Raw genomic sequence first — 13,216 nt, 5'->3', positions numbered from 1 at the left:
GTTTTTATAAATATTTTAAAACTTTTTTTTTTTTTTTTTAAATACAAGTTTTGTTACATTTTTTTGTTGTTGTATTAACTAATAGTAATATAATGTTTTTTTTTGTTTTGTTTAACCAATAGTTAACTAAAAAGTATTAAATTAATAGTTTGTTAAAACTTTATTACAATTACAAGTTATAATTAAATGTAATTTAATTTTAATAAATATTTATTTATTATTATTACTTTTTTAATTATTTATAAATACATTATTTTTATTTATTTATAACAAAAAAAATAATTATATATATGATTATAAAATTAATTATAATTAAATAAATAAATAAAAAAAAGTTATGATTTTTTATTTTTAATAATACCGGTAATTATTATTATTAATGATAACAATAGTAATAATAATAATAACAATGAAATCAATGGATGAAATCAAATAGACATTTGTTTTTTCGGGTGATTACCCGACGGGAGATGATTACCGTTTGCCGGTAAACGTTTGTTCGGCCAACTGTTGACTGCGGGCCAGATGCTGGTGTTTCGGTATATGTTCGAGCGATTCAATAAAGTTGACAATCGTCAGCGTAGTATCCAATTGGCCAGAATTGATCCAAATATTGCCGTTCATACCGATTGCCGTCTCGAACTTGAATCGTTTGCCCAGTGTTTTCAGTATTGGCGAATCGGGTGCCAACAATTGGCGACAAATATCGGTAGCCACTGTCAACACGTAGCCAGTATTCGGTAGTACACCTAAACCGCCTTTTTTGCCGTCGCTGGTCACGCATACCAGTTCGGCTTCGACGTACGGACAGTCGGTAATCACTTGAGCGTATACGGCATCGCCGACCTATGGCCAGCGGGTGTAAGATAATAGAAATAATTAGTTGTCATAATTTTTGTGGACAATTGGCTTTTTTACCTCAATCGGCGGTTTGTTGCGTTTGGTAGCGTTGGGAAAGGCCAACAACGACAGTACGGCCACTTCGTTTGAACGGATGTCCACTTTGCACTGGTAGGCCTGTTTGCTGGTCACAAAGCCGACAATACGGTCACCTTTGGACGGCGTGTATCGTTTGAAGTGCGAGTCCAACCAAAAGGCACGATTGTTTCGGTTAATCAATTGGCCACATTTGACGGCCATTATCCGTGAGTTGGGTTCGCGTTTCAATCCCGGACCGACCATTACTTGGCCGCCGCCGCTGACGCCGGTACTGGTGTCCACGTTATATTTGGCAATTATCGGCGTAATGTCTTCGCCCGGTAATACAATCAACGTATCGGCCTTAGTGGTGATGGTGGTGGCCATTGAATCGATGTTTCGGTAGTTATAATCGGTTACAATTTGTGGCCAAAATGTGTTTACAATGACTGCAATAAATATTTATATATCACATGTGCTTATGTTATGAACAGTTTGTTTAGTGTTTTAAAGTTAAATACATTTTCAATACATATTAATATCCAGTAATAGGTTTTACAATACATTATTTGAATGCCATTTACATTCAAAAATAAAGTCAAATACATTATAACATTAATAACGCTATGATTTTTGTTGTTATATTTATTTTGTATATAATTGCTATTAATTTTGTTGATTTTTTTTAAAAAATAAATAATAATAATATATTTATATCCAATTAATCTTTTATTTATAAATATATAATTATTTTGTTGAAATGTTAAAATTAAATTAATAAATAAATAAAAAATAAAAAAATAAAATTATTATCACCAAAAAATACATTATTGTTATTAAACACCAATAGATGGCATATAAGTTATTATAACTTTTAATATAATTTTTGTTTATATACTGTATATATGTAAAGTACAGTTTATATTTAGTTTTTTTTACCAATATTTTTGATATATTTTTTGTAATTATTATTTGTTTGCATAATTTTTATTAACTATTTGTTAGATAACAAATATATATTGAATTTTTTAAACAACAAAAAATAAAATAATATTTATTAATTATTATTTGCAATAAGTTTATATCTAATAAGTTTCAAATGCAATACATGTATATAACTCCCAAAAGCCACTTCACTGCATAACAAGTTATTTATTTATTTATCTATTTTTTGGGATAAATTTTTAATAAAGTTTTTTTTTATTATTTCAAATTGAATGCTAAATAAATAATTATTTTATTACTAGTATTATTCGTATAGTATTAAATAAGACAATTATTTTTGTATTTTAAGAAAAAGTTATAGTTGTTTAAGACATGTAATTATAATATGTATGTGTGTATATGTGTGTATAAATGTGTGTATGTATGTATGTGTGTTTGTGTGTGTGATAGAGATAGATAGATAGATAGATAGATAGATAGAGAGAGAGAGAGAGAGAGAGAGAGAGAGAGAGAGAGGATTATTTTGTTTTTTATTTTTGGCCATTAGTTTTTTATGCGATATATAAATTATATATATATATCTACAGTGTGTATCAACTAAAACAACAACAAAAAATGCAATAATTTGGATGAAAATGTCTAAAAAGTTTGGTAAAGGTCATCACCAACAAAATTATAGTAAATATAATATAATTTATAATTTATAAATATATATTCCGTTTATATATTGTATATAAAAACTTATATATATATATATATATATATATATTATAACTTATATAAATTTTTATAAAATAATATTATATTATATTTTCCATTTATATCCCTATAAATAGATATAACATTATTTGTAACAGTTTTTTAAAAATCTCTAAATAAATAATATTTTTTATATATACACATGTATTAATGTTTACTTTATATAACACTAAATAATTTTTAGATATTTTATAAACAATTTTAATATATGTATTAAATTAATTTAAGCAAAATAATTTTAACTGCAAACAAAACATTATATTTTATTATTGTTTTTTTTAATAATATTATTTATAAATAAAAGCTCTATAAATATTTATAATTTATTTTCAAAATATCATACAATTTTTTTTTCAATTAAATATTGTATTTTAAATAAATCATTAATTACTTAAACAAATAAAATTTTTAAACTTAAGATTAACTAAGTTTATATATTATATAAACATTAAAAATTTTATACTTAAACTTAACATTACAAATTACAAATTAATTTATTTTATTAACATAAACTTAAAAATATTATACAGAAAAATTAGTTTTTTTTTTAATAATCACTATTAAGTTTTTTTTAAAATTTATTTAAAAATCTGATTTGTTTATATAAAATGTATTTATAATGAGTTTGACTATCAAAATATAAATTTGTTTTTTTTCATATAAATGATAAACATTATTATTATTATTATAAACTCAATACTGTATTAATAATAATAATAATAATAATAATAATAATAATAATAACACACATACAGTATTTCATAGACAATCACTTTCAAAAACGTACATATAATTTGTTTATCAATCAATCAATCAACAACAAAAAACACATCAAACAAATTTTTTATATATATATAATTAAAATTGATTTTTTTGTTGGTGTGTAATATTACTAAACATAATTTTATTAATAATTTATTAATTTTTTTAAATAATAATAATAATGTGTGATTTGTTTGATTAAGTTAATAAAAAAAAACAGTGTCTCTGCAAACATTAATATATATATAATATTATTATGAATTACTATTATAAATATTTATTTATTTTTGTTGTTGTTGTTGTAATAAATTTTGTTTGTTTTTTGTTTGTTTTAATATACAGTATATACGATATATATATATTAATAAACTTTGATAAAATTTGATATTAAAGTTTCTATGGTTAGACATAATCCAATCAAATCTATTGTTTTTTAAATGTTATAAATCAATGTTTAATTAATAACAATCTAATATTGACTTATTTTTTATCAATTTTATATTGTTGTTATGTTAAATTTAATTACTTTTTTTAGGCACAATTTATTTTATTTTTTTCAAGTATTAATAATATTGTAGTTTACTATATGTGTGTATAAACATTCAATCAATCAATTATATATAATCAGTATAATTTTTTTTCACTCATAGTATAATAATGATATAATTTATCTTCATTAAAAACTATTAATATAATAATTTATATTTATAATATATATATAAATTTATATATATATATATATATATATATATATATATATAAAATCTACAAATAATGTTTGTGTGTGTATATATAATTTATAATATAAACCATATATAATATACAGTATATATATATGGTATATAATTTAAGTGTAAAAATCAATACTAAATACAGAGATAAAATAATTCATTACATAACATGAAAATTATTTTTTTTTGACATTTTATATTAGATATCTTATGTCAATGAAAATTATATAATATATATATATATATACGTTATATAACAATATATAAATAATAATTATTATTAAATGTTAATTTAATGTTCAATAGTTTAAAGTTTCATTTAATACTTTAATACATAGGCGCGCAAACAAATGTCATTACTATTGAATGAAAAAAAAATATTTAATAATTTTAATGCAAATTTAACCTTTAAAACAAAATTATTCAAAGAAAAAAACATTAAAATAAAATATCATAAAATATTAAATAATAAATTAGATTAATATGTTAATAATTTGATAAATAGCAAAAAATAATTTTTAAGTAAACCCATAAATTTATCATATTATAAACAATGAGATAAATAGAGAAAAAATCAATAAAATTTATGTATAAAATAATAATAATAATAATAACATTAGCAATAATATTATTATTTATATTGAATATTCACACTGATTGTTATAATATATTAATATAAATACTATTAATATATATAACAATAACGATAATAATAATAAATATAAAAAACACAAATAAAACTAACAATAAGTAACAATAAGTAATAAAAAATTAATTGTGCGTAATGTTAATTGTTTGGTGAAATTACTTTACTTTATATTATAATTTATCTAATAGTTTACATAAGTTATTGTATGTGTGTTTTTGTATGTTTTTTTTATTATCATATTAATATTTAAACTGAAAAAAAACAAATATTTATCTAAACTATCGATAAAACTGATAATTTAGAGAAATGAATATAAATTTAAAACATTTAAAAAAACATAATTACTTAATATTAATATATATTATATATATAGTATAAATGAGAATCAGTGTATAAAAAAAATTATACCAACAATTTGTTTGTTTGATTATAATTTTAGACAACAGTGCCACCAATTTTATCATCGCTTATAACAATTTTGACGCCATTGACATCACCACCACTACTACTACTACCGCCGCCGCCGATATCATCCATGCCTACGGCTAGTAGACTGTCCACTACGGCTCCCAATGTTAACGATGTTGGTGTGGATGCTGACTGTAATTGTTGTTGTCCCGATGTTGTAGACAGATCACCAATGGCCTGACCACCGCCACCACCGTTATCGGGACTGTCGGGACTGTTGGGTGTGTGCGTATCGACCGTATCGATGATTACGTCGATGCCGTGATGCTGATGATGATGATGCTGCTGATGCAATGTCGGTGTCAACTCATTGGTCACGGCTGCCGTGTTGGCCGCCGATGTGTTGGCCGATTGCGAGCTTCGGGACCGTTTCATACCCGACTTGGAGCGCATGGAGTTTCCGCGCGACATAAACACCTTTTTGCTGTTTATGGGACTCGGCTTTATTATGAAGCTATTATTGTTTGTTTGTTTTTTTTTGGATAATAATAATAATAATTTATAAATTATTTTATTTTTATTATTGATTATTATTGTATTCATCAATACATACATCATATCTCCTTCTTCGAGCTTAAGATCACAGTTTGGATTAATTATAACATACGAGAGATTACTCCTCTTTTCAGAGCAATTGTCTGTTTAATAACAATAATAAAAAAAATTGATATAATATTTCATGTCATTAATCAATATTATTGAACATCTATTTAATACTCTAACTGTAATAATCAGATAATTTTTTTTGTGTATTATAATAAATATTTTATGATTGTTTTGAGATTTTTCTTTATTATTATTATCGGATCTAATAATAATCGTATTATAAATACTAGTAATAATATTCAATGTTTTTTCAACTAATAGTAATAGTAATGATAAATAATAAAATACTTTACCATAATCTTCGTGAGGCATTCCCATGTCTTGAAGTCGATTGCGGACCAAATTAGTGATCTCTTGGCGCTCGACTTCGGCACTGAGTTGTTGAAAGTTTGTTTGTTCGCTCAGAGGAAACACAAAATCATAGGATATTTGGACACCCTTTTTGGTTGGTTTGCAAACAAAATATACAAAAATAAATATTAATTAAAACTATGAGTTCCGCCTACCCCTACCATACCCTCCCCATCCACACACACATAAATACATACACACACATACACACACACAAATACATACATACACACATATATATATAAATAATATATATGTGTGTGAGTGTATATGTGCGTGTATATATATAATATATACACACATACACACAGTCACTCACTCACTCACATATACATACACACTCACACACATACACACACTCACTCGCACACAGACACATACATACACACACACACAAAACTTACGGGAAATAGAGTATCGGGACTTTGAGTGGTCTGTGTCCTGTAGATGCCGATCGGTATCTCGCAAGTTGTCGAACACAATCGCTGATACAGTCGACCGTAGGTCCGGATCCACAGATCATCTTTGGTTATACGTATGGACGATAGGAAGCCTGAACCGGGCGCCTGGTCGATGCCCAACAGCAAACGGACAACAGTGATCATATAGTCTTTGACAAAGGCCTGGTAGAGCAGTGTGTCCAACATTGAGGCACTGAACACATTGCCGGCGGCGAATGGAAGCCTAAACATGTATGATATGTGCGATCCGCGCTCCCGTTCCATCTGTTGGTAGGTGGGTGCCAATCATTAAAAATGTATGATTATATATAGTAAGTTTCAAACATACCTTTTCCATCTTGGACAGGGATAGGGCGTAGGCGTCGTGAGCCCTGAACGTCATGAATCGCATGTTACTCGATTGGGACAGTTCGGTAATCATGCGGGCCGACGGAAACATTTTGAACATTGTCTGTACGGCCACAATAGTATTACAGTCGGCCAGATAGTCTTCTTCGGCCGAATTGGTCGACTCTTTGTTGACCACGACTACCGAATCGGCCAGATTGATGCCGGCCCGGATCAGGTCGTCCAGACTATTATTATTATTGTTATAATACAAATGTAATTATTATTATTATTATTATTAGGATATTATGTTTACTTGAAATAATAATTTAATGATTTTAGTTTTATTTAATTAAAAATATAATTATATGTTATATTTGTTATTATTATGATTATTATGTATTAAAATGTTTACTATTTTATAATCTAATTTTAATCATTTATAAATTTTGTTTGATTTTTCAGTTACATAGTTAATATATATATATCATATAAAATATTATTATTTTGTTTAAATAGCTTACTTTGAAATTAATAAGTTTCTTGTTAAATAAAATAATATCTATTTTAATTGCATTTAATATTATATTAAATTGAATAGTTATTATTTTTGTTTTGTTTAGTTATTACAGTATTTTTATATCATTATTTGAAAACTTTTATAAAATTATACTATTAATAGAAATCATGTGTTTTTTTTATTTGTTGAATAAAGTATTATATAATAAAAAAAAATCAAAACGAGATTACAATTATATTATAATATTATTATTATAACTGGTTTTAGTTACAAAATATATTTTATTTAGTATTATTCAGCAGTTTTTATACTATAAATGCTATTATTATAATAAATAATTGAATTTTCATCTAAATTCAGATCATATGTCTATTTTGATTTTATTTATTTATTTTTTTTGCTATTATATATATATTAAAATAAACAGTAAATATATTGAGTATATCTTCAATATATTTGTCTATTTGACGACCTATGATGATAGCTATGTATTATAGTATCTTTATTTTCAACAATTGTTTATTATTACACAAACAAGCAAAAAACAATTGACTTAAAGAAATTATTTTATTTAAAAATTTAATTATATTCATGAATAAAATCATCGAAAAAAAATTCAATTCAACCGTTAATTAATTCATTAAAAAAATAAATGCAAAATCATTACTTATATATATAAAAAAACAAAATTATAATTAATTTCAATAAAATTTATACTAAATAAGTATTTTGTTTCTTAAATTAAAAAAATTAATTACTAACTAATTATTTAATTAAACAAAATATTTTTAAAAAACAAAATAAAATATTAAAAAATACAATGCAAAACATTAATTAAAACATTACTGATTAGTATTACAGCACACTGTATATATCATATTTATATATATTATAGATTTTTTTAAAAATCAGAAATTTAATATTAAAAATTGATAAACAAAAAAGTAAAATATAATTTCAGAGAATTTTTTTTTTATAATGATTTAACTATAATTAAAACTATAGTTTTTTTAAATAAAAAAACAACAACAACAACAAATAAGTTACTAATTATTGAAATTTTTAATTTTTTAATTGCAATTTTCTCTAATGTTACCCAACCTAATGCAAGCTATCTAATTACTCTAAAAAATAATTACATAATAATATTTTTTTAAAAAAATAATTTAATAACTTTTTTTTGTTTTGCAAAAATGTATATAAAAATCAAACAAATATATATATATATATATATATATTCAAAACATACTTATCAATAGATCCCTGCATCCAATAGACCAATGGAAACCATGAGATGGCATCAATAAAGGCCAGATTCGGACGCCTTTCCAATAGCAATACAATCGGCCTCAATGTGTTCGGGTTGTGAAAGTGGGCTCTGAGGGGTACAATAAAATTGTAGATACCGTTGCTGGCGTAGTCGGCCGCCAATATGATGCACCTGGTTTGCTGCCAATTGTAGTCGCGGGCATGCACCCAGGGACAGTGATCGCACGGCTATATGTGTAGTAGTTGAATCGGGTGGGTATGGTTGGTTAGGGTTAATAGTATATTGTTTTATTAATGTGGGTGTGTTTATATATTTATTTATTTATTTATTTTTACCTTGGATATTTGTAGACAACAGGGCTGTTTTTTATCCTTGACCAGATAGCACAGGGTCGGACTAACACCGACATATGGCGATACCGGCGGAAAGCCTTTAACAATGCTTTATAATATGTGTGTGGGGTTTATGACACAAATGAGATAAAAACAAACACAACAATAAAATATTACTTTTTTAATATACTGTACTTTAGTATATATATATATATATATATACTGTATATAAATAAAGTTATTAATAATAAAAAGTCAATATCAAAGTCAAAAGTCAATAATTAATAAATAAAATATAAAAAATATAAATTATATATATGTATATATTCTACTGTATATATATATATATATATGTATATATTTTACTGTATATATATATATATATATATATATATATATATATATTCTACTGTATATATATATATGTATATATTCTACTGTATATATATATATATATATGTGTGTGTGTGTGTCTACCTATGTCTACGATATATACATGTATATGTAGGTATGCGTGTGTCTAATATAATATTTTCAATAAGATATTCAATTTTAGCAACAATTGTTTTTTATAGTATGATATCATTATGTATTAAAAAACTACTTTATTTTAATAAATTCATTGCGTTTATATTTTCATTGTATATTCAAACTTATATTCAATAGGATTTATATATATATAAATAATAATAATAAAAATATATACATAACACATGGTTTTCATTAATTTTCGTTAACTTTTTTTTATATATAATAGTTAGTTTGAAATACCTATCAAATGTTATTTTTATTCATGTTTTATATATATATATATAATATATAAGTTATACGTGTTTTTTGTTGTTGTTATTTTATGGTAGCAATAATAAAGTTATTGTTTTAGCATTTTTACAGTGTATTACAGTGTGTTTGTTATGATTAATGATTGTTTGCTATAAATATTTATTATATAATATACTGTAATATATATATATATATAAATACTGTATACATATATATGCTAATTTAAGTATAAAAATGTTTATATAAATTTCAAAACATTAATCAAACATATACTTGTTGTTGTGTTTATTAAATTACTGTTTAATGTTGAATAGAGAGAGAAAATAAAAATTCATAAATTTTAAATATTATATATTCATGTAATCTCTGTATAAAAAAACAAATATTGTATTATAACAAGTGGATGCAAACAAAATATTATTTTTTTTAAATATATAAAGTTATATAATAAACAAAGAGTTGTAAATTAATATAAATATATTTTTTTATATAAATAATAAAAATATTTTCTATCGAATAGCCATTAAATTAAAATATTAGTATATATACTGTAAGCGAATCTAAAATAATACTGTATTATACAGTTAGTAAAACACTTTATTTGGAGGAATTTAATTTAATTTTATGTTTAAGTTTTAAAATAAAATGTCAAGTATTATATACCATTTTAAAGCTTAATTAATATATTTTAATAATTATATTTAAAAATTTATAAAAAATAAGGGGTGGTCAATTAAAATATATTTTTAAATATATGGTCATATAAAGGTACTTTTAAACACTAATATTTAAATTTTTATTCATTAATTAGAATTAATTATAAAAATAATAAATAATATTGACTATTTATAGAAAAATAGTTTATAATTTTAAATATAATAATATTTTTAATAGAAAAATTATTATTAAAATATAAAATGACTCAAAAGTTATAGTCCTGTTTATAGATTTATAAAATAGGTGAACAAAAAACATCAATAAATTTGGAGCCTTTTAATTTTGTATTAAAAATATTTAACCTAATAATATCATTATAATCTACAATATAACTTATTTTTTATCATTAATATTCATAGTTTAAAATTTATTAAATTAATTATCATCACAAAATTTAAGTTAGTTAATTGGTGTTTAACATGGATTTTATATGTTTATTTTTGACCTATAAGGAAATGGTCAATATTTTAGATATTTTTTATTTTTAAATAAATTGTAAATTATTTTTAAAAAATATAATAAATAAGCTTTAAAATAATATATAACACTTTATATTTAGATAAAAAACTTATTCATAAAATTAATTTAAATTCCCCCAAATAAAGTGTTTTACTACCTGTATAAAGTTATATATATATATAATAAACAAATTGATAATTAAATATGTTATAAAGTTAAAAATAATTAAATTAAACCCATTTTTTTAAACACAGAAAATACTATCAATTTAAGTCTAACTAAATAACTATTTATTTTTTAACTATAATATAAAAATCAATAAATAAATAAATCAAAAAAATTTACTTGTATTTCAATTTAAAATCATTTTAATTTGTAAGAAAAAAATTAAAAAAAATAGTTAAAAAAAAGTAATTTTCTATCAATAATAATATTAATTAATTAATTAATTAATTAAACAAAAAAAACTGGTAATTACTCGGAACTCTCGGCCGGTGAACACCACGGCTTATCCAAATAGCGCTCGGTTTGGTGTTGTTGACCACTATCGGCACCGGCGGCACTATCCTTGTTGTCCTTGACCTCAGCATCCGAATCGTTACTGTTGTTATCGGAATCATCCGAATCGTTGTCGCCGAGCATTGCCGGCACTGGCGCTATACTCGGCCGACGACCGCGTGCGGCCACCCTGTCGTTACTTTTGTTGGTCGGCGACGCCGGCGATCCGAACTCCATTTTAGGCACTTCCAGATGACCAAAGTTTCGGCCGGCGCCAGTGGTCACGCGTTTCACTTTGACAGCAAACTCGGTGACCGCCCGTTTCAATCGGGTCGGCGACGAGTCGCGCCTGATTTTGGCGCCCGACAGCGTAGAGTCCGACGAAAACAGATTCGAGCTCTTGCGCCGTACGGTCGACAGAAACGACATCTCAATGGACTGGTGATGATGTTTACCGCCGCCGCCGCCGCCACCACCGTTGCCGCCGACACCCGACAACTCGTTAGGCACTTGTATACGACTGTGCGTTGTCTGTCCGCCGCCAGAGCCGGCCGTCACCAGTGACTCCAAGTCGACCGGTTTGATGGCTTCGCCATTATTTCCGCCACCACCACCACTACCGCCGATGACTGTGCCGCCGGTTAGGACTCCACTGGGAGTTGTGGCCAACAGCTGACCGCTTCCCGAATGACTGCCGGTCGCCGGCAGAAAAGCCGAGTTTTCTTCTTTGGTAATATTCATGTAGAAACAAATGTCGGACAACTTGAGGACATAGGACGGTCCGGGATTCAACATTATAGGCCACGTCCCCCGCATGTCGGTCTGTATGCCGATCAGAGCCACGCCATACCTGTCCACACAAATGATGATAATAATAATAATTAGAAAAAAATCGGTAAATTTTTGTGTGTATTTTGTTTGTAAAAATTACAACAAAAAATATATAATTTAATGATTAACTGATTAACAAATCATTAAGCAATTACTAAATATATTTTTTTTATCAAACAAAAAATCTAATAGTGTTTCTATACTATGATATTATTCAATAGTGTTTTTGTCGTTTTACTTAATTTTTTTTTGTGTATCTATTGTTTAATTAATTGAAAATTAGGGTTTTTTTTATGTCTATGTCTATGTGTGTGTTATATGTGTGTTATATAATATAAAAAATAAAATAATAAAATCAATAGTTTGTGTGTATTATGTCTACAGAAATAAAAAAACAACAGTAAACTAATTAATTAATTATAAAATCTTTGTTTAAAAAAATTTTATTTTTGTTTTAAAGATTTTATTTTTATTATTATAAATGATAAATTAGATACACAGTATATAAACAAAATTAAGTTAATAATAAATATAACATTAAATATATTTATTATATATAGACTTTTCATATAAAATTAAATTTTTATATACAGTAAAAAATACATATATATATATATATATCATAGATATTAACAACAATATCTATAAAATCAATGGCAAATTTGTTTCAAAGTTGAAAATAAGTTTTTTTAATATTAAATTTTTTGAATTTTTAAAAAATAAAAAAATTTTAATATATCGTATATATATAAATATTTTCAATTTAAATAAATCTTTTTTTTTTAGTTTTTTTTGTTATTATTTTTTACTGTGAAAAAACTATGGATCA

General features: G+C 24.6%; 2 protein-coding genes across 2 annotated transcripts in view; both read right to left on the bottom strand.

Moving 5' to 3' along the window:
- Positions 1–363: 363 nt before the first annotated feature.
- On the bottom strand, positions 364–1,439 carry LOC128956185 (exosome complex component RRP40-like). The gene is made up of 2 exons (XM_054301869.1): positions 919–1,439; positions 364–846 (listed from the first exon to the last, which is right to left on the bottom strand). The coding sequence occupies exons 1-2, from the start codon at positions 1,303–1,305 to the stop codon at positions 475–477; spliced, it is 759 nt and encodes a 252-aa protein (XP_054157844.1). The 5' UTR covers positions 1,306–1,439; the 3' UTR covers positions 364–474.
- A 3,754-nt stretch (positions 1,440–5,193) lies between these two features.
- LOC128956183 (potassium channel subfamily T member 2-like) overlaps positions 5,194–13,216 on the bottom strand; it is a 41,672-nt gene continuing 33,649 nt past the window's right edge. The window contains exons 17-24 of the mRNA XM_054301868.1: positions 11,537–12,406; positions 9,103–9,208; positions 8,747–8,994; positions 6,979–7,225; positions 6,594–6,914; positions 6,132–6,276; positions 5,786–5,870; positions 5,194–5,686 (exon numbers count right to left, since the gene is read on the bottom strand). Coding sequence (XP_054157843.1) covers positions 5,200–5,686; positions 5,786–5,870; positions 6,132–6,276; positions 6,594–6,914; positions 6,979–7,225; positions 8,747–8,994; positions 9,103–9,208; positions 11,537–12,406 — 2,509 coding nt within the window. The 3' untranslated portion in view covers positions 5,194–5,199. The remainder of the gene's footprint in view (positions 5,687–5,785; positions 5,871–6,131; positions 6,277–6,593; positions 6,915–6,978; positions 7,226–8,746; positions 8,995–9,102; positions 9,209–11,536; positions 12,407–13,216) is intronic.

The sequence above is a fragment of the Oppia nitens genome, unplaced genomic scaffold (genome assembly GCF_028296485.1).
Source record: "Oppia nitens isolate AA-2021 unplaced genomic scaffold, nextdenovo-longstitch-racon4-pilon3 scaffold2_pilon_pilon_pilon, whole genome shotgun sequence".
Taxonomy (NCBI): Eukaryota; Metazoa; Arthropoda; class Arachnida; order Sarcoptiformes; family Oppiidae; genus Oppia; species Oppia nitens.
The sequence above is the reverse complement of the archived record's forward strand: the minus strand, read 5'-3'. Positions and strand labels throughout refer to the sequence as shown.

Excerpts from the sequence above, each read along its gene's own strand:
- LOC128956185 (XM_054301869.1), bottom strand. The coding sequence starts at position 1,305 with ATGGCCACCACCATCACCACTAAGGCCGATACGTTGATTGTATTACCG. Across the intron at positions 847-918 it reads GCAACAAACCGCCGATTGAG|GTCGGCGATGCCGTATACGC; the intron begins GTAAAAAAGCCA and ends CGCTGGCCATAG.